General features: G+C 38.9%; 1 protein-coding gene across 2 annotated transcripts in view; it reads left to right on the top strand.

Moving 5' to 3' along the window:
- The window catches only part of LOC120246258 (programmed cell death 6 interacting protein), a 70,807-nt gene that overhangs the window by 23,518 nt on the left and 25,750 nt on the right, over positions 1-21,539 (top strand). The window contains exons 5-10 of one of the 2 annotated variants that reach the window (XM_039253730.1): positions 1,687-1,840; positions 2,014-2,114; positions 4,526-4,642; positions 15,641-15,863; positions 16,881-17,004; positions 19,285-19,462. In XM_039253730.1, coding sequence (XP_039109661.1) covers positions 1,687-1,840; positions 2,014-2,114; positions 4,526-4,642; positions 15,641-15,863; positions 16,881-17,004; positions 19,285-19,462 — 897 coding nt within the window. Of the gene's footprint in view, positions 1-1,686; positions 1,841-2,013; positions 2,115-4,510; positions 4,643-15,640; positions 15,864-16,880; positions 17,005-19,284; positions 19,463-21,539 lie in introns of both variants that reach the window. The other variant, XM_039253729.1, reaches the window with a different exon arrangement.

Raw genomic sequence — 21,539 nt, 5'->3', positions numbered from 1 at the left:
GTATTTCGTTCTTAGAGACACACCTAACATTTTACTGTTGTCGTAAAAGTTAAGACCACTTAGTAAGAAAATTTTAACTCAGACTTGTGGAGAAATCATAGTTAAATGTGGTCAGATATGTACTGTTCTTAAGTTAGCAGAGTTTAGATTTTAGGTACTCTCACTAATATGCTGTATTATTTTGTGGCAGTATGTTATTTACTCAACTTTTATTTTTCTTTTAACTTAATAAATGATTGCTGTTGAGTGATAGATTTCGTGTTTTATATTATGTTGTAATTTACAGAGTGTGCTCATGCACGTTATTTTGCTCTCACATAAACTTGTAACGCATGTTATGTATGTCGGTCCATTTTACACACAAGGAGACTCAAAGGTCAGAATGTTAATAAAGTGGTCCATTGAGGTTTCAGGTGTCTGATTCAAATTCTCTGGAACTCCATATGGTGCTTCCTGCCTTCCAGGGCTATGGAATTTGTCCCAGAGGTGGAGTCTGATTTTTCTTCTTGTTGAAGTTTACAAGTGAGATTAAGAATGCTAAGAAAGTGAGAGGAAAATACATGTAAGCACACAGAATGCTCTACGCTGTGGCTTGTCATGCAATTTTAAGTGGCCTCAGATGACAGACACGACGCACATGCTTTTCTCTCTGAGCCTATAAAGGGCCAATGTTTTAAAATGTGAAAATGAAGTAAAATTTTCGTTAACTGTAACTCAGCTAATTGTCATGTGATACTAAATTCCATCCTGTGAGTCACCTCTGCAGTTCGCAGCAGGTCACCTCATGTGATGGGAAGGGGCAGTGGTATCAGAAGCCCTGGATCGGCTTGTCCAGGCTCTATAACAGCCTCTGTCGGCCTCTGGTTCCAGGTTTGTGAGAGAGTGGGCCCCTCGCCGTTCTGGTCTGTGGTTCTCTTAGCGCATTAAGCAGGGTCAGCTCATCACTCTCTGCAGATACTCTAGTTCTGTGATACTTGATGACTGTAGACAACATGACGCGTGCTTGTAATGCGCCTAATCTTCAGTTACATCAGCATAGCTGCTCTGTATAACCCACACGACCTCTTAATGCTGGACTCATGTCTTTTTTTTTTTACCAGGATCATTTGTTTCATAAAAGTAGTTATTTTGTGTTAACCTCAGCAAAATGTGATTCGGAATAAAAAAAACATCTGATGGGGAACATTTCACCAGGGACCTTGGAAAGCCTAGTAGAAATCACTGGCAATGGATAGCAGTGCTGTTCCTCAGAGCACGGGCTACCTGTGCTGTTTTGAGGTTTCCCCGAAGCACAGCGTGTTTAATTGTGGGACAGATGAAATTGTCTGTAAGCAAGATCATTTCAGTACTAAAAGCTCTTTAATAACATTTTATCCCTACCTCTATTCTCATATTAGTCTTAGGGAAGTATATCTAAAAATAATTTTAAATTCGTGCTATTAAGTTGCTGTGTTTTTTGCAGCAATTTACTTTTACTCTTAGTTAAATCTGTTACTGTACAGCATTTCAGAAAAATACCCTTATTGTCTGTAGGTCATATGTTTTAGATCTGTAGCAATATAAAAATTTAAAAATAGTAACTGTTTAACCGAATTAGCATTTGAAGTGATTTGTGTGTAACAATAGAAAATGAAGTCTTGCTGAGTTTATGCAGATTTTAAAGAAGTTCTTTTTCTCCCCCTTTAGTTTGCTAGTGGTGCCTTTTTACATATTAAAGAGACAGTTTTATCTGCCTTAAATCGAGAGCCTACCGTGGACCTGTCTCCAGATACTGTTGGGACCCTCAGTCTTATTATGCTGGCACAGGCCCAAGAAGTATTTTTCTTAAAAGCCACAAGAGGTAATTCTAAATTTTTTCCCCTATTTTGTTACATGTGGAAAGAAGTGATCAGCTTTTAAAATAGGAAGACAGTGTACAAACTTGTGATCTCAGTGTTCATACTAAGTTACCATGACGTATCAGATGATTTTGTTTATTTTAATTAAAATGGTTAATGTAATATTTTATTCCAGATAAAATGAAAGATGCCATCATAGCCAAATTGGCTAATCAGGCCGCTGATTACTTTGGTGATGCTTTTAAACAGTGTCAGTACAAAGATACTCTTCCCAAGGTCAGTTATCGTTTTTGCAAATACTGGGTTATTTTGCATGTGGAAATACTTAGAGGTTTTTGTATGTAAGAAGCACATTGAAAATTATGTTTTATAAAGAAACTTGAAATTGCAGGAGAGGCATTTGAAGAATATGTTGGTAGAAATAATTTTTTATTTCATATTTAAGATGCATGAAAAATTCTTTTATATTTAGGGGATGCCTTTTTCTCTCCTCTGTACTAAATCTGTTTTTCCAAAATTCTTTCTGGAAATTTTTGAACATCTGTCTCTAGTAATTTTATTACATCAAGGCCTTGTGTAGTTCTGGTTCATTGGGGATTTGGTACAAGCATGAATACTTGAGCTTGCTGATTATTTGCACTTTTAATTATTGTCCTGTTTTCTTAAAGATGAGTCTTAAAGCACAAAAACAGACATAAAGACAAAAGGAAAAGAAAACAGATTCATCCAGTATTTCGATTAGAATTAAGTTTTGCCAGTAGGGATAGAAAAGTGGGCTGCTGTTGTGCAGCTAGGAAGACAGCCACCTTCAGCCACACATCACACTAAATGTTAATTGTTTTAATGTAAACTTTTCCCAAGTGGCATTTGAAAAGACTAGTCAGTGATGGTCAAATGACGAAGCAGATGATTAGAATAACACGGAAACTCAGAAAGATTGAGAAGGAAACTGACAGATTGAGTGAAATGTAGGATGCTTCAACTACTCTTTCAACTGCCAGAAATGTTCAGGTAATTAGTTTTACCTGTATGATAATAGCATGTGGTTTTTGATACAGGATATTTTGTAGGAGAATTTATTGATTTATTTTATTTTTTTAACTTTATTTAAGTCATCTCTACACCCAACATGGGGCTGGAACTCACGACCCCGAGGCGAAGAGTTGCATGCTCTTCCAACTGAACCCGCCAGGCGCCCTAAATTTGTTGATTTATGAGTCATTCAGGACTCTTAGTAAATTATGAAATCTCAGACAATTTTGTAGTGAAGTAAAAAAGCATAAATACAGCAGCAGCACACATTAGTCAGAGAATTAGGAATAAATGTGAGAGAATTCCTGGAGATTTAAAATACACCAAGGGGTTACTAGAAATTTGCCCAGGACTCTTGGATGTTAATACTGTTACTCCTGAGGAAGGGCCTTGGGATCTTCTCTCCCCTTGTTTTCACCTGAAAGACCTCCCGTACGGCTGCATAGTGTACCGTAACATCCCGTCGGGCCATTAGTTCAGCCGTGTCACGGAGAGAAGAGTGTCGCCTTCGGAGACTTGGAAACTACCTCTGCAGCATTCCTGGTATTCCTTGAAAATCTCCTGTTAGAAAACCAAGGTGCTCTGGCCTTCCCTGGCGATCTGGCATGAAAACCGTTTGAGACTTAGATGTCTTTTTGCCGTTTGACTAATAAGCTCATAAGGTATTTTCATATTCTGGTTGTAAAACTGGAATATCTGCAGGTGGTGATCCCGGAAGCAAGGAGATGGTTCGCTGGGAGACAGGAAGGCACACCAGGGGGGTAGTTCAGTGTTTCATTCTTTCACATTTTTGTCTAGACAGCGACTGCCTAGTTTCTTTCTTGGATTTCATACGGCACGTACTTGCCAAAGGCAGCGAGGATGCAGGCTACGATTGGACATTTGGAAGAGCATCTACCATTATAAGTGCTTCTTGGTTCATATGTTTGGATCTTTTAAAATTAATTCTGACTGGGATTTTCTTCAAAACAAATTGGGGCAAAATAACACTTTATCATATTAGATATTAACTTAGCGCATCGTCTGTTTGCTATGTGTTTCTGAGTATATGATCTGAAATGTTAGTGTTTATACGAAAAAGTCTTTATGTGGCTAGAAATCCTCTTTGTTACAGAGTCTCTTAGGTATGAATTTAAGTGGGAACTTAATTTACTGTCTTTTGTCTTTTAAAAACCCGGTGCAACAGCTCTAGAGCACTGTCCTTAGTCTGTGTGAGTAATGGCGGTCTAGTCGCTCCAGGGGCCGGGCAAGGGCTCTTGAGGAAGCTTCTAAAGCCCCGTGCTCACAGTCCTCTGAGTGTCTGTTCTCCTTCTCTCCCTAACGCATGCTTTCCTCTCTCCTTTGTAAACAAATGTTGACTTCATGGCTTGATTGAAGACTTTATAAAAACTTAAATTGGCTTCACTTAACAGTGCAGTAAAACCCCACAAAACCCCTTTAATTTTAATTGGAAGTAAGAGATTGAATTCCTTGAGTTCAGTTCCTGCAAAATCGTGTTGTCTTCTCCATTTACACCTAATGGCTAACCTGCCTCTAAACCATTAATGGGGTGATTCTAATCTCTGTCTCCTTTTCCTTTTTCTTCCTGCATCCCCATGTTGTCTGTGGTGGTTTGTGTGGTTGGACTCTCCCCTGGTCAGTATTTTTATTTCCAGGAGGTGTTCCCCGTCTTGGCCGCAAAACACTGTATCATGCAGGCCAATGCCGAGTACCACCAGTCTGTCCTGGCAAAACAGCAGAAGAAATTCGGAGAGGAGATCGCAAGGTTACAGGTGAGTTTCTTGGAAAGAAATATTTAAGTAACTTGGGCTCTCTGTTTTTTTTCCCAGTGAGATTCCCAAGTTTGCTCATAAAAAACCTTTCCTACTCATTGCCCCTATCAGCAGAGAAAAGTGGTTGTTTTCATCCTTAAGCTTTACATGCTGGGTGCTTTTTGAAGTCTCTGTTTTATTTAAAAAATTATGCAACATTTTCATTCAGTTCTCTTACCCATTTTTTTTAATGTTTGTTTGAGAGAGAGAGCACACACACCCATGCAAGCAGGGGAGGGGCGTGGGGGGGGGGAGAGAATCCCAAGCAGGATATGCCCTGTCAGCACAGAGCCTGATATGGGACTCGATCCCACAAACCGTGAGATGATGACCTTAGCTGAAATCAAGAGTCAGACGAGTTAACCGACTGAGCCACCCAGGTGCCCCTCCCTGTTTGTTTTAATATAAAATATTCTGAGTTAATCACCATGCTCCAGAAAGGTGGTTCAGTGCTTAACTCGTGGCCTACCTTTTGTCTGAATTGGGACATGCAGTGCCACAGCGTGAGGGCTCATGCAGGTGACCTTGAGCAACACAGCTAAACTGTGTGGATCCATGGGTACACAGATTTTTTTTTTTAATATTTTATTTATTTCTAGGAGAGAGAGAGAGAGACAGCATGAGCAGGGGAGGGTCAGAGAGAGAGGGAGTCACAGACTCTGAAACAGGCTCCAGGCTCCGAGCTGGCAGTCAGCACAGGGCCTGACGCGGGGCTCGAACCCACGAACCGCGAGATCATGACCTAAGCGAAAGTCAGACGCTTAACCGACTAAGCCACCCAGACGCCCCACACAGATTTTTTTTTATAGTACTGTAAATATATTGTCTCTTCCCTGTGATTTTCACATTTTTCCCCCTCTAGCTCACTTTATTATAAGAATACAGTATAAAACGTGTGTAACATACAAAATGTGTGTTATTTATTTTATGGGTAAGGTTTCTGGTCACCAGTAGGCTGTTAGTAATTAAGCTCTGGGAGAGTCAGAAGTTAGAGCAGATTTTTCCACCAGTGGAGGGTGTCGGGGCCACTGACCCCTGCACTGCCCCGTGTCAGCTGTGTATGTGAGTAGATGCAGTAGACGTCAGAGTGCCTCCTGTGCAGTCGCCCCTCCTGCCAGTACGAGGCAGTCAGAAACCTGCTGGGGCTTCTGGGCCAATGTCACGACAGGGGCCGGGGCCGTTTGTAGGAGTCGTCGGTATTTCAGTACCGGTGAGCAGAGGGTAGGGGGAGACTGTGAGGCAGTCTTGAATATGGACTGGATATTATACTCTGCAGATGTTATTTAGGAAGCTCAGATTAATTTGTCATTTTATGAGAGAAGAAAACCAAGTCTATAGAAAATGTGTGCTTACGTGTCACCACAGACAAAATCAGAGGAAGGTGTACATTTTATTTATTTACTTTTTGGAAGGGATACTTTTAATAAAACACAGATATTCAAACATATCTGTTTTGTCCAGACTTCACTTTGATTATGGTAACTTAGATTTCTCCCTAAAAATGCTTCTGAAAAAGTGATTTCTGTGGGAAGGATTTTTTTCAGTCTAGCAAATTTAAAGTATGAGAAATTTAGCTTATTTTCTAGAATTCTAGGACTGTTAGTTACTTAAAAAAATTTTTTTAATGTTTTATTTATTTCTGAGAGAGAGAGAGGCAGCATGAGTAGGGGAGGGTCAGAGAGAGAGGGAGACACAGAATCTGAAACAGGCTCCAGGCTCTGAGCTGTCAGCACAGAGCCCGACACAGGGCTTGAACCCATGAACTGTGAGATCATGACCTGCAATTGAGCCACCCAGGCGCCCCTAGGACTATTAGTTTCAAGTAAGCTCTTACTTAGTGTCTATAAACCAGTCACACAAGACTTCTTTTCGAAATGTTGATGTTTAAAGTCCCCTCTGGAAAAAGGAAACTGTTTGAACCTTGAACAGTGAGAGGTAAAGACTTTTTCCAGTTACAGACACTTAACAGTTTGTACCTTCAGTTTTATAGCGTCAGTCATAGGTCAGAAGTTAACACAAAAGGGCTGTGCCTCTTTCCAGGAATGAGGTGTTTTTTGTTTGTTTGTTTGTTTTGCTTGGTTTGAGCTCAGAAATAGGCAAGCAGAACAAATAGACAAAAAAAGATGACCAAGAAATCCTGTTCTCTGTACTGTGGTTCAGAGTGCCCCATGAACCTGATAGAGATCATTAGATGGTCACACCAAGAAACCAGCCTTTCAATCATTGCTCTCAGCAGTGCAGAAAAAAAAAAACCCAAAACATTGGGAATGTCGGGGAAATACAAAACAGTAGATAAAATAGCAGTAAAGGTAAGACTATTGCTTGGGATATACTTCCAGGGACAAAAAAAATGTAGCTGAGCTTACAGGGCTCATGAGATACCCTACTGGACAGTGCTCTTTATTTGGCTACCGAAGGCTGTACACTTGATCATCTTGGTGGAATCTCTAATACCCACAAAGCACAGTACAGCCTTGAAAATCAAGACATAAAAACATATAGACACAAAGATGTGTCTCAATAGAATGAATATGTGTCAAATTTACTTAATTTGTTAATGAGGGACCAGGACGGTAAAACTGATTTTGTGAAACTATTGTTTGTTTTTAGTTGTGATAGTAGTTTGTAGGCTTTAAGGAGATTGTTCTTACCAGGAGATGTATGCTTAGGTATTTAGGGATGAAGGGTCATGATGTCTGAACTTCAGTTTCAAATGATTCTGCAAAAAAAAACCTCCCTCCCTTCTTTCTCTCTCTCAAAAATTTGCTGTTACTTTATTATTTTTTCATATATGTATATAAAGCAAATATGGCAAATTTGTAACAATTGTTGAACCTAAGTGTGAGTCTGTTGTTATTCATTCTTTTTTTTTTTAATTTCTGTTCTGTTTATTTATTATTATTATTTTAAAATTATTTTAAAATTTATGGTCAAGTTAGCTAACATACTGTGTAGTCTTGGCTTCAGGAGTAGATTCCTGTGATTCATCATTTCCATACAACACCCAGTGCTCATTCCCACAAGTGCCCTCCTCAGTGCCCATCACCACTTTCCCCTCTCCCTCACCCCCATCAACCTTCAGTTTGTTTTCTGTATTTAAGAGTCTCTTATGGTTTAAAAAAAAAAAAAAAAGAGTCTCTTATGATTTGCCCCCCTATCTGTTTGTAACTTAATTTTTCCTTTCTTTCCCCTATGGTCTTCTGTTAAGTTTCTCAAATTCCACATACGAGTGAAATCATAGATCTGTCTTTCTTTGATTGACTTACTTCACTTAGCATAATACTCTCCAGTTTCATCCACGTTGTTGCAAATGGCAAGATTTCATTCTTTTTCTTTGCTAAGTAGCATTCGTGTGTGTGTGTGTGTGTGTGTGTGTGTGTGTGAGTGTGTGTGACTTCCAGCAGTTATGATGGACATTTGGGCTCTTTACATAATTTGGCTATTGTTGAAGCACTGCTCTAAACATCGGAGTACATGTGCCCCTACGAATCAGCACCCCTGTATCCTTTGGATAATTCTCAGTAGTGCTGTTTCTGGGTCATAGGGTAATTATATTTTTAATTTTTTGAGGAATCTTGACACTTTGGCTATTTGGGGTCTTTTGTGATTCCATACACATTTTGGGATTTGTGAATATTGAACCTCATTGATTGATTTGCTAATATTGAACCAGCCCTGCAGCCCAGGAATGAATCCTACTTGATCACGGTGAATAACTCTTGTAATGTACTATTGAATTTGATTTGCTAGCATTTTATTGAGAATATTTGCATCTATATTCATCAGGGCCTGTAATTCTCCTTTTTTAGTAAGGTCTCTGTCTGGTTTGGGAATCAAGGTAATACTGGCTTCATAGAATGAGTCTGGAAGCTTTCCTTCTGTTTCTATTTTTTGGAACAGCTTGAGGAGATTAGGTATTAACTCTGCTTTAAATGTCTGGTAGAATTTCCCTGGGAAGCCATCTGGCCCAAGACTCTTATTTGTTGGCTGATTTTTGATAACTCATTCAATTTCTTCACTGGTATGGGTCTGTTCAAATTTTCTGTTTCTTCCCTTTTGAATTTTGGTAGTGTGTGGGTGTCTAGGAATTTGTCAGTTACTTCCAGCTTGTCCAGTTTGTTGGCATATACTTGTTCACAGTATTCTCTAATAATCATTTGTGTTTCTGTGGTGTTGGTTGTGATCCCTCTTTCATTCATGGTTTTCTGTATTTGGTTCTCTCTCTTTTCTTTTTGAGAAGTGTCGGTGGGGTTTATGAATTTTGTTTATTCTTTCAAAAAACCAGCCCTTAGATTCACTGGTCTGTTTATTTCAGATTCTGTATTGTTCATTTCTGCTCTGCTCTGCATTATTTCTCTTCTTCTGCTGCTTCGGGCTTTCTTTGCTGCTGCTTTCCTAGCTCCTTTAGGTGTAAGGTTGCGTAGTTGGGACCTTTCTTGCTTCTTGGATTGTAATGTATTTTCCTCTTAGGGCTGCCTTTACTTCATCCCAAAGGGTTTGGACTGTTGTGTTTTCATGGTTGACTCATTCATTCTTTAGTAGGATGTTCTTTACCCTTCATGTATTTGGGGGCTTTCCAAATTTTTTCTTGTGGTTGATTTCATGTTTCATTGCGCCATGATCTGAAAATATGCATGGTATGATCTCAGTCCTTTTATATTTGTTGAGGGCTATTTTGTGAGCCAGTATGTGGTCTGTTTTTGGAGAGTGTTCTGTGTTCACTCGAGAAGAATGTGTATTCTGTTGCTTTGGGATGAAAAGTTCTGAGTATATCTGTTAAGTCCATCTGGTCCAGTGTGTCATTCAGAGCCATTATTTCCTTATTGATTTTCTGCTTAGATGATCTGTCCATTGTTTTAAGTGGAGTGTTAAATTCACCTGCAATTACAGTATTATTATCAATATGTTTGCTTATGTTTCTGATTGACTTACATATTTGGGTGTTTCACATTGGGGGCATAAATATTTATAATTGTTGGCTCTTCTTGATGGATAGACCCCTTAATTATGATAGAATTCCCTTCTTCAAATATTCTTACAGTCTTTGTTTTAAAATCTAGTTTGTCTGACATAGGTATGGCTACTCCAGCTTCTTTGATATCCCTTAGCATGGTAGATGGTTCTCTGCTCCCTCACTTTCAATCTGCAGGTGTCCTCAGGTCTAAAATGAGTCTCTTGTAGACAGCATACAGATGGATCTTGTTTTGTTTTGTTTTTTATCCATTCTGATACCCTGTGTCTTTTGATTGGAGCATTTAGTCCATTTACATTCAGAGTTACTGTTGAAAGATATGAATTTAGTGCCATTGTGTTATCTGTAGGTTTCATGCTTGTGTTGATGTCTCTGGTCCTTTGTAGTATTTGCTGCTTTCCACTCACAAAGGCCCCCTTAGGATCTCTTGCAGGGCTGTTTAGTGGTCATGAACTCCTTTAGTTTTTGTTTGTCTGGGAAAGCCTTTATCTCTCTTTCCATTCTGAATGACATCCTCGCTGGATAAAGGATTCTTGGCTGCATATTTTTCCTATTCTGCACATTTAATATTTCCTGACACTCCCTTATGGCCTGCGAAGTTTCAGTGGACAGGTCTGCTACTACCCTTATGTGTCTACCCTTGTAGGTAGGCCTTGTAGGCCTGTTTGTCCCCAGCTGCTTTCAGAATTCTGTTTATCTTTGTATTTTGCCAGTTTCACTATGATACATCATGGTGTGACCTGTTTTTGATTTTGAAGGAAGTTGTCTGGGCCTCCTGGTCTTCGATGTCTGTCTCTTCCCCCAGATGAGAGAAGTTCTCAGCTGTAATTTGTTCAGATAACCCTTCTGCCCTTTTCTCTCTCTCTCATTCTGGAATTCTTATGATACAGACATTATTTTGTTGCATTGAATCACTTAGGTCTCTAATTTGCCCCTGGTGGTCTAGTAATTTTTTTCCTATTTTTTTGAGTTTCACCATTTTTCATATTTTTAATCTCCTATTTAACTTATCATCTCCTCTGCTTCTTCCATACTTGCTATCACCGCGTGTAGTTTATTTTGCACCTAATTTACAGCATTTCTTCATTTATCGTGACTATATCTTACATCTTTGCTCTCTGCAGCAATAGATTCTCTGCTGTCTTCTATGCTTTTTTCAAGCCCACCTAGTAGTCTTATGATTGTTACTCTGAATTCTTGTTCAGAGATGTTGTTTTTATCTGTTTTGAGCAGTTCTCATTTCTTCCTGGATTTTCTTTTGAGGAGAATTTTTTTGTTTTGTCATTTTGGCTAGGTTTCTGTCTTTTATGTGTTTTAATTGTCATGTGAGCACTACCATATTTAAAAGGGGTCTTACACTGTTCAGAGCCTGGCACTTCAGGAAGTGTGTTTTGAGTGTGTTGCACGCACGCACTCTGTTGTTGCATCTTTGGCTGTTCTGTCCCACTGCTTTAGTGGTGGATTGTTTGGACCTTTCACCAGGTATGTGTTGATTTGTTTGTTGAAGCAACCCTGGACAAAAGAAAAATAAAGTGTGTGTGGGGGAACCTTAATCTGTACAAAGAGAGAAATGAAAGGGGTGGATAAAAGACGACCAGGCAGAGAATCAAAGAAACTATAAGGCTTAATCCATAGAGAGCGAGGGGAAAATAAAGGAAGATATAGAAAAGGTGTAAAAAGAATAGATTTAAATGCCTGATTAAACAAGCGGAATAAAAACTAACCAAAAATCAAATCAGAAACTGTGAGCTAGTTTCCAAAGGGAAGAAAAAAAAAAGCCGAGGGTAGAAAGAAAAAGAAGGGAAAAGAGAAGAGTGAAGAGAAAGAAAGAAAAAGAAATAATAAAAAAAATATTAAAAAAAAAAAACGAACCTACAAAACTGCAGGACAGTTGTCTGTTGGTGCTGGGACCGGGGCCGTGCTGGTCCGGGTCAGGCCACCAGGCATGGAGGGGCGAGGCTTGCTGTAAGCAGGTCCCGCATCCACTGGGGGCCGCTGTGTGGGTGACGGGGAGAAAAAATGGTGACCTCCCAGTCTCTCTTCTCCAGTGGGGTGTGTGGGTGCTTGGCTGGGATTCAAAACCCGAGGTCTTAAAGGACTCCACTCTGCACAGAACTGGTCCATAGCCTCGAGTCTATCTTAAATTTCTAGAAATGGGATTGCTGATATAAAAGTGTAGTACATATGTAATTACTGTATATTATACTTGGATCTTTAATCCTATTATACTTGGATCTTTAATCCACTTGCAGCTTATTCTGATATGTGAAGTATTGATCCAGTTTTTAATTCTCCAAATGGCTACCCACTTGTCCCCAAACCCACTTATTACATTGACTTTCTTTTCCCACAGATCTGAGATTCTGACTTTATCACACACTAAATTTGTCATATGTATTTGGGGTGTATTTCTAAGCTTTTAATTGTTTCATTAGCTGTTAGCTTTGATCTGTTCATGCCCCAGGTGACTCTCTAGAATGTTTTAATGCCTGATAGGCATGAAATGATGATACGTATCATCATCTCTCATTTTCTGAATTCTCTCATCTCCCGTTTTTGAATTTTCCCGATTGTTCTTGTTTATGCTTCTTTAAAAAATTTTTTTTAATGATTATTGATTTTTGAGAAAGAGAGTGTGGGCAGGGGAGGGGCAGAGAGAGAGGGAGATACAGAATCCGAAGCAGGCTCCAAGCTCTGAGCTGTCAGCACAGAGCCCAACGTGGGGCTCAAACCCACAACCTGTGAGATAATGACCTGAGTGGAAGTCGGACACTTAACCGGCTGAGCCACCCAGGCGCCCCCTGGCTTGTTTATGCTTCTATATAAACTTTCTTTTGTTTAAATATCTTTTGTGAAAAATTTGAAATATATACGCGTATGAATCAGCAAAATCTTCTACCCAGTTTCAGGGACTGTCAGTATTTTGCTATTTGTATTTCATTTATGTTCCCTAACCCTCTCTTTCTCATTTTTTTTGGAGTATTTTACAGCTCTCTCACGTACTTCATCCCTTAAGTACTTTACTATGTACATCTCTCTAATAAACCTTTAAAAAAAATCCCTAAAACCACAGTGTCATCCCACTTCACAAAATTAATACTAATTAATAATACTGGTAAGGTGGTATTATCTAGATCTAGTTTAGTTTTCCAAGATTTTTTCTGTAGTGTTTTTTCATAGTTGGTCTGTGGAAAACAAGGTCCTCACATTGCATTTGGTTGATGTGCCTCACCAATCTTTAATTTGTAACCACCTCCCTCTCCTTGCCTGCCATACTGAGTTTTCCTTACTTTTCCTGTTTTGTGTGTTTCTTATAGTGATGTCTGTTACCCCTTTTTTGTTACTTGTGTAAATATTTCAGTTTTTGTTTTTTTTTAATGATTTTGAATTTTTCTTCACTTTGTTGCCTGAGTTCTGTCAGTTCCTGTTCCACATTTCTTTTGCTGTCTGCTGTCACCGTTGTCTGGGCCATCTGGTCCTCTGTTCATGTCTTGTATTCTTTCGATACTATGATTATATTCTTAAGCTTTTTCGTTTATTTTAGTTTTTTCAGCATGCTGTTTTCATCTGCTTTGTGACAACATTTTCTTGGTGAAGTTTTATTACCTGTTGTAAAGTTATACGCTCATTTTCATCCTTTCCCTTCTGGTTTCTTTGTGTTGAAGCAGATGGGATGCCTTTTCGGTTACTTGTGTTTGAATGAGATTGATTTTAGTGAAGGAAGAGCAAGAGGCTTCCAAGTGGGGGAACACCCCCCTCTGGTAGTGTTCCGAGTGCCCGGGCTCCCTCCCCAGCTTCAGTCCCTTGGCTCTCGAAGCCTGGCCTGCTTGAGGAAGGACTCTGCCTCCATAGCCGTGTTTCCCGGGGTTCCTCACAGCCTTTACTTTGCAAGGTGGTGTGTCTGCTGTGAGAGTTCGTTATTTTGTTAACCTTTTTGAGTGCTCGCCCCCTTTCTTCTTTCTCCCTGGTTTCACTCTTCTCTGCTTCCCGCAGCCTCCCCGCCCTCGATTAACCTGCCTCTTGCTCTCAGCAGCTCCCTTTAGGGATGAGGTCTGTCAGCACTTCCATTTTTTCCCTAAGACCCCTTGGTGGCTGATGCGGACCATGTGGCTTTGCCTTTTTCATTTGTTGGCACTTGTTATCTTATCCCATTTCATTGTTTTCAGATTTGCTTAAAGTCCTTTCCACTCAAGGAGGGGCGGGGTGTCTTAGCAATCCCTTTTTTCTCCACTGTACTCAGTATATCTTATGGTTCTAGTACCAACTTTGCTATTTGAGGGGAATGTTTGACCACATATAAATCAAATTTGAAAGTGTTTTAAATTTGTGCCTTTTCTCATCTCCTAGCATAACTGAAGATGTAGCTTTTATTTTGCTCTGTTGATTTTGCAGCTAAGCTACCTCTTATTTAGAATAGTTCAGTTGACTTTTCTAGGTTTTCTTGGTATATAAATACATCATCTGTAAATGATCATTTTTTCCTTTCCTTTATAACTTCTTTATACCTCTTATTTCATTTTTTTAATCTAGAGGTTTTGACATATTCTAAGGTCATTGATGATAGTGTTTTCTTTTGACCATAGGAATGTTTCTTCTAGTTTTCTGTTGAGTATGTCAGCAGGTTTGGGGGTTGAGATTCTGTCGTGTTAATGAATTGGATATCTATTTTGATTTTACTAAGATTTTCAAAAATATCAGTGATGAATATTGAATATTATCAAATGCTTTTCAACATCTGTGGAGATAATTTGATTTTTAACAATTTTAATCTATTATTTCAATAATTACATAAATAAGTTTTCTTAAACCATTCTTGTATTTCTGTAATTTTAGTGTTTCATATTTGCTTTCTCTCCTGTGGTCTTTTTGTGCCCGAGAAGATTTTATATTCTCTAATTGTGGAGCCTCGGGTTCTCAGTGTCTGATAAATCAAACTCATTACTTATGTTGTTCAAATCTTCTATAATCGTACAGTTTTTTTGCTTACATGGTCTGTCATGCTGAGACAGGAGTGTTAAAATCTTCCACTCTGATGAGGTATAGATTCATTGGTTTCTCGTTGTAATTGTTTACTACATAGAGTCTTGTTAAACGCAAAATTTAAGAAATTTTATTTCTTTTTGGCAGACTGGCAGGTATCAAACATCAAGTACTGAATTTACCCCTGATGGTGCTTTTTGGCTTCATTGCGTGTTTTATTTGCTGTTATTATATCTGAAACCACCTAAGTAATGTAATTGAAGCCCTAAATTTATGTGAGGCATATGCTTACCTTATGAATATGAGGGGAGACCTTTTATTTTTATTTTTAAATGTTTATGTTAGAGAAAGAGCATGAGTGGCAGAGGGGCAGAGAGAGAGAGGGAGAGAGAATCTCACTGTCAGTGCAGAGCCTGACACGGGGCTTGATCTTATGAACCATGAGATCGTGACCTTAGCTGAAATCAAGAGTCAGATGCTTAACTGACTGAGCCACCCAGGTGCCCCTAAAAAGATATGTTCCTATGGATGCTGAGATAACATGCTTCTTTGCTGACTTCCTTTGTTGGCTGGGTAATTTTGTTCTGTTCCATCCTTACCCTGCTGGAGTAGACATTTGAAGTTCCTGCCTGCATGTGGGGCAGTGAAACGAATGTTTCTCTGTAGATGGAGACATGTCTGAGAGCTTGTGATGTGTTTTAATTGCTGGTCCCTTTGGGTTATAGAACTATTTGGCAGCCAGCCTTCCTCAGTGTTAGCTTATACTTACTGCCCCATGGATTTTTTAAATTTTTTTACTTTTTTGGTAGTTCTCCCATGTGTTTGGACAGATGCCTACTATGTTAATTCTTCATTTTTGATATTTTGGTATTTTGTGATGGAATAATTTCTAGGTTATTCTGTTGACCACATTGCTAGAAATGCAAGTCCTCAAAGTTTTGAAAAACCATTGCTTAGATCCTTGGTTGTGAAAAATAAAACTTTTTCCTTAAACATTTTCTTTTTAGCATGCAGCAGAATTGATTAAAACAGTGGCATCTCGCTATGATGAATATGTCAACGTGAAAGATTTTTCTGACAAAATCAGCCGTGCTCTCTCTGCAGCAAAGAAGGATAATGACTTCATTTATCATGATCGAGTCCCAGACCTTAAAGATCTAGACCCTATTGGCAAAGCCACACTTGTGAAATCTACCCCAGTCAGTGTACCCATCAGCCAGAAATTCACTGGTATGTCAAGTACTCAGATACACTTTAGTATTACTCGTCTTTTCCCCAGTTTAATCTGTTTTCTTTGTTTGGTAGCTAAAATCACATAACTGCTATTGTATGCTTTGAATATGCTTTGCATTCATGTTGTTCAAAACGAATATGAGAGTAAAAATGAAGTGTTGTATCTATAGTGAAAACTCAAGATGGAAAGTAAATGGTAATAAAGCTTATGTAAACTATACAACAGTCAGAAAATTTGAAACTGCATCCGAGTAATGATAGAGACTTTAAGCATTTGTCATTTTGTTAACATTTGTTATATTAGATTCTGCTATTAAAAATAAACATTCATAAACATGACTTTAAACGTATGAACTTACAGTGTCATGATTGTATGAGATAAGTGTTAAAATATCCTTGAATTTTGTAGATATATTCAGTGTCTAGTAGTTTCTAGCTGAGATCCCAAGAATGGTATTCTACATTATTGGGAAAGGCTGATTATTTTACTTATTTCTGTTTAGCATTCAAGATGTGTTTCCCATGTGCCCAGGGATTCTTAAGTACAGGCACTAGCTCACAATTCAGATTCTCACAACAGTCCCATGAGATGGGTACTCTTGGTATCTCCATTTGAGTGACGAGGATATTGATGTACAGAGGGCTTGAATAATTTGCCCAGTGTTGCAGAGGTAGGAAGTGGTGGAAGGAGCTGGAAATCAAACCAGGCACTGTGGACTGCTTAACAAGTGTAATCAACTGTTGAACAGTGCAGATCCTCTTCACCAGAGAAGTCAGTGACAGACACATCTTAAAAAGTTAAGAAAATTAAGTTCAAAGGAAAAGCTTTCATTGACCATGAATGTAGTGATCTAAAAATTCTCCTCATCATTGTACCTTCAGTAGTGATTTAGTTTTGATTTTTAAATATTTGTAGACTTTTTATGTGAATATTGGACAAGGAGTATGAGTGTTCAGTTTACAGATGGCATTTTTGTCTTGGAATTTTGTTGAAATTTACACTCCTTATTTTAGATTTGTTTGAGAATATGGTTCCTGTGTCCGTGCAGCAGTCGTTGGCTGCCTACAATCAGAGGAAAGCCGACTTGGTTAACCGGTCAATTGCTCAGATGAGAGAAGCCACCACTTTGGCAAATGGGTAGGTACAGCAAATGGGTAGGTAAAACTTTAGAACTTTATAGATCTATTTATAAATCTATAAAGTTTTCTGTTTGACTATTACCCTAACTAAATAGCTTATGAACATTTTGGTTTTCTGAGTTTGGGGCTGAGTGTCAAGGGTTGTGAAGTAGGGCACGCACACACACACACACACACACACACACACACACACACACAGCCACTTGCCGTAGATGCTGCATCTATTAAGTCCTAGCAAGTCTGTTTGGTAGCAATTCCATTACTGAAACAAAGCGAGAATTTTTGATCACTAATTCCCACGTTAGGAGGTACTCATTTGCGGGAAATGAGACGTAGAGATGAACTTGTAAGTGAAGATGGAGAACATGTGTTGGAACCCGTCTTTGTTTCTGGTGGATTGAAGAGTCAAAAAATAATCCATTGGCTTTTAAAATCTCTTAAGTATAATTTTCAGTAAAGTACCACAAATAGACCCATTTTAAGTGTATAGTTCAGTTCTTCCTGATCAGTTATACCGTGTAACACCACCACTGTGATCAAGGTGGAGAACATTTCCATCACCCTAAAAAATTCTTTTTCCACATCAGTCCTTCTTCCCCTGGCCCTTAGCCACTGCTGATCTGCTCGCTGTCACTCTGGGTTAGTTTCTCTTTTCATACAGATTGATACAAGCGTCATCATCACAGCATGTGCATTACATTATAGCACATGACATATGCACTGTGCTGTTGCTACAGTGTGTACAGTAGGGGCCCTTCCGGCATGTTCGCACACAGTGTGTGCTCGAGGGTGCTCAGCTACCTGCACTTCACATGTTGTGTCTGAGGACTGTCGGTGCAGGGTGTACCGGTTTGGTCCTTCGTATTAACGGGCAGTGTTTTGTGTTATGGATAAATAGCACTTGATTCTACTTTCACCCGTTCGGAGACATTCCACGTGCTCTGAGCCCTGAGGTGCAAACCGTTGTGTGGACATGTTCGAATTCCCTTGACAGATACCTGGGATTAGAGTTGCTGAGTTGTTTGTTTGGTGTAAGCTGAACGTCCTGCAGAACAGCCAGACGCTTTTCCGAAGTGGGGGTTCCAGTGCACATTCCCAGCTGCACTGTTTGGGAACCCTGCGTCCTTGGCAGCACTTAGTGTTGTCAGCCTTTTTAATGATGTTAGCCAGTTCAGTGTGTGGATGCAGTATCTGATTTGTGGTTCAGTTTATATTCCTGTGATTACTTATGATTCTGAGTAAGTCTTCATGTGCTTAATAGCCATTCATATACCTTTTGTGAAGTATCTGTTGACATTTTAGGCTCATTTTTTTAAAATCGAGTTTTTCTTGTTAGTAGATTTTAGAGCGAGTCCCCTGTCAGATGTATGTAATTGAGGAATTTTTTTCCTAGTTCAGTTTCCTTTTTCATGTTTTAAATTTGATGAATGCATGGATTTTGACCTAATTTTTCCTTTTTCTAGAAAGAAAACGTAAGTTTACCCTAACAACCCCTCCGTTATGTAAATGAAATAACAGAATACTTGAAACTGTGCTACAAAACTGAGAACAGAGGACGATTCTGTGATTACTGCCTAGACCAACTATGTAGTCTTGACGTTCTTCTTAGCTGACATGAAATTAAAACTCTTTTGTACATTATTTCTGACTCATCAGTGACAGTATAGCAACCAGAAGTGTGAAAGAAGTTTGTATTTTTTAAGATAGGGTTTTTGACTTTTAATTTCTTAGACTGAAAGACGTTAAGTTTGAGCTTGGGCTCAAAGTAGCTCTTTTTTTTTTTTTTTTTTTTTTTTTTTTTTTTTTNTTTTAATTTCTAGGAGAGAGAGAGAGAGAGCGTGAGCAGGGGAGGGTCAGAGAGAGAGGGAGACACAGACTCTGAAATAGGCTCCAGGCTCTGAGCTGGCAGTCAGCACAGAGCCCGACGTGGGGCTCGAACCCACTTACCGCGAGATCATGACCTAAGCGAAAGTCGGACGCTCAACCGACTAAGCCACTCAGGCGCCCCTAAAGTAGCTCATATTTTTTAATGTGTATTTGTTACGGTTTGGGTTTTAATTCTGAACTGTGAACTTCATTCTTTAACAGTTTTGTTTTAATTTTATCAATCATTGATTTCGGTTTTTTATTCCTTTATCTTTGCTTTCTTTTTTCATTGATGAGGGTTATCAGCTATTTTTGGGGTGTAAACTCCATTGCTGTTGATTCAGATATATAGGAGATTAATGTTTTAAAGGTGGTTTAGACCTCTGGATGACACAGTGTCTCATTTTTTCAGGGTGTTAGCTTCCCTTAATCTCCCAGCAGCAATTGAAGATGTATCTGGAGATACTGTGCCTCAGTCTATATTGACTAAATCCACATCTGTGATTGAACAGGGAGGCATCCAGACTGTTGATCAGTTGATTAAAGAGCTGCCGGAACTACTACAAAGAAATAGAGAAATCCTAGATGAGGTATGTTTTAGAGATTTGTTTTTCAAGTAACAACTGCTCTACATCTTGGTGTCCAGGTGTTCTTTTGTTGCGTTTCCTAGGGTAATACTCACTGTCTCGATGAATTTACTGGGGCTCAGAGCCTGCCTTTCAACTTCAAGAGGAGTTCTGGTTGAGTGAGAATGGATTCGTACGTGCCTTAAGGGTATGTGAAGGCACATTAATGAGACTCATGTGACCGTCATGTAATGTTGGTGTACTGTGAGAAATTACTGTCACACAAACTGTAGCGTCTTCATTATTAATGGTTTCCTATGAAAGATTAGATTCCTTGGTAAATGTAGAATCAGACTGAGGTGGTTAGGCCACCCAATGTTTGGTAACCCCACTGCATCCGTCTTCCAGTAAGAGAGGGGTTTTATCAATTGGTGTGGAACACTGAAGTTTTTGGCTGAAGTCAGTGCTTGACAGTGTCACTCTCATTTTACAGTGCCTTCACCTCTGTGCCCTCATTGATTCATTTCTTTCTGTAGCAGTAAATATATTCAGATGGTTATAGTGGCTTTTGCCACTTGAGGAGGCACATCTTTCAGGTGACTGCTGTTAATCAGTGCTTTCATCCATACTGTTTTAATTTTCAGTTGACTTGCAGAGAATATTGCATTTACATCATTTCCAAGTACTTTGGGACAGGGACAGTTGACCCTTGACCCACATGGGGCGCTGACCCCCCCCCATGCAGTCAGAAATCCAAGTATAACTTTGGACTCCCCCCAACATAACTACTCATAACCTACTGTTGACTGGAAACCTTACTGGTGACATAAACAGTTGATTAGCACATATTATGCATGTTATAAATATCATATTCCTATATGATATTTAAAGTAATAAATATTTTTTATTTTTTAAAGTAAAAAATGTTATTAGAATCATAAAGAAAATAATAAAAACTTAAGAACCATACATTTATAATATTGTGCTGTAAAAAGTCCACATGTAACCAGACCTACAAAATTCAAAGCTGTGTGATTCAAGGGTCATCTGTACAGTGTGAGTTGTGGGGAGGGGAATATTCACCTCCCGAGGGTTTCCCCCCAAGGATTATCTAAAGTAAAATAGTGAAACCTGTAGCCTATGGAACATAGTATGTGTTTAAGAAATGATAGCTATTACTACTGTTACGATTATATTACTATGATGATGAGCGTATGGTGATTATACTAACCGATACAGAGACGGTGGTGATGGCATATTAGCTATTGGAAAAAGTTAGAAAACTTAAATGAAAACTTACTGTGGTATTGGCCTGGGGAATCTGATTCATGAGTGGTTCTATATTATACCATCAGTGTTACCAACCTCATATATGCAGACGTAGTTAGTAATCAGATTGAAAGCAAACAGAGTTGATGTTCTGTAGTTCAGTGCCAAAGCCTTGCTGTACTGAGCTTGTCAGAAGGGCAGCATCTCAGACCCTCTGAATCAGGATCTGCATTTAACAAGATCGCAGGGTGATTTGTGTGCACGTGAATATTTAACAGACACTGCTCTTAAGGTCATAGACTTTATTCGTGTGAATTCCTTATAGTTCTTTAAAACTTTGTTGATTCTTATGTCAAACAAGCTTGTTATCTGCTGGTGCAATGGAAAGGACTTTACAGCTGTAGATAGATGGAGGGAGAAAAACTTGGACAGTGCTATTTAAGATCGCACGTAAGTGAAAGCAGCAAGAAGTCATTGATAGTGGTGGGAAGACAACACTGGAAAATGCAGGTATCGCAGGCAAATCGCAGTCCAGGGGCATTTAGTAAGAAGTTAGAGTCACAAACCATTCTTCAGTGTTGGGAGTTGTATTTGATTCCCAGGTTTCATTCTTAGCTGTGACCTTGGGCTGATTACTTAATAATTATGTCTCAGTTTACTTAGCCAAAAAAATGGGAGAATAGTATTTATCACATAAGATAGCAATGAAGAGGATCATGCATGTGCCTGCTAGTTAGTAGTTACTTAAATATTACTATATTTCCTTGATTTTAAGATGTCATTGATTAGATGATGCATATTTGATTTTGAAACAAGTATTGTGGAAAAGAAC

The sequence above is a fragment of the Hyaena hyaena genome, unplaced genomic scaffold (assembly GCF_003009895.1).
Source record: "Hyaena hyaena isolate Hyena2069 unplaced genomic scaffold, ASM300989v1 scaffold_459, whole genome shotgun sequence".
Lineage (NCBI taxonomy): Eukaryota > Metazoa > Chordata > Mammalia > Carnivora > Hyaenidae > Hyaena > Hyaena hyaena.
The sequence above is the reverse complement of the archived record's forward strand: the minus strand, read 5'-3'. Positions and strand labels throughout refer to the sequence as shown.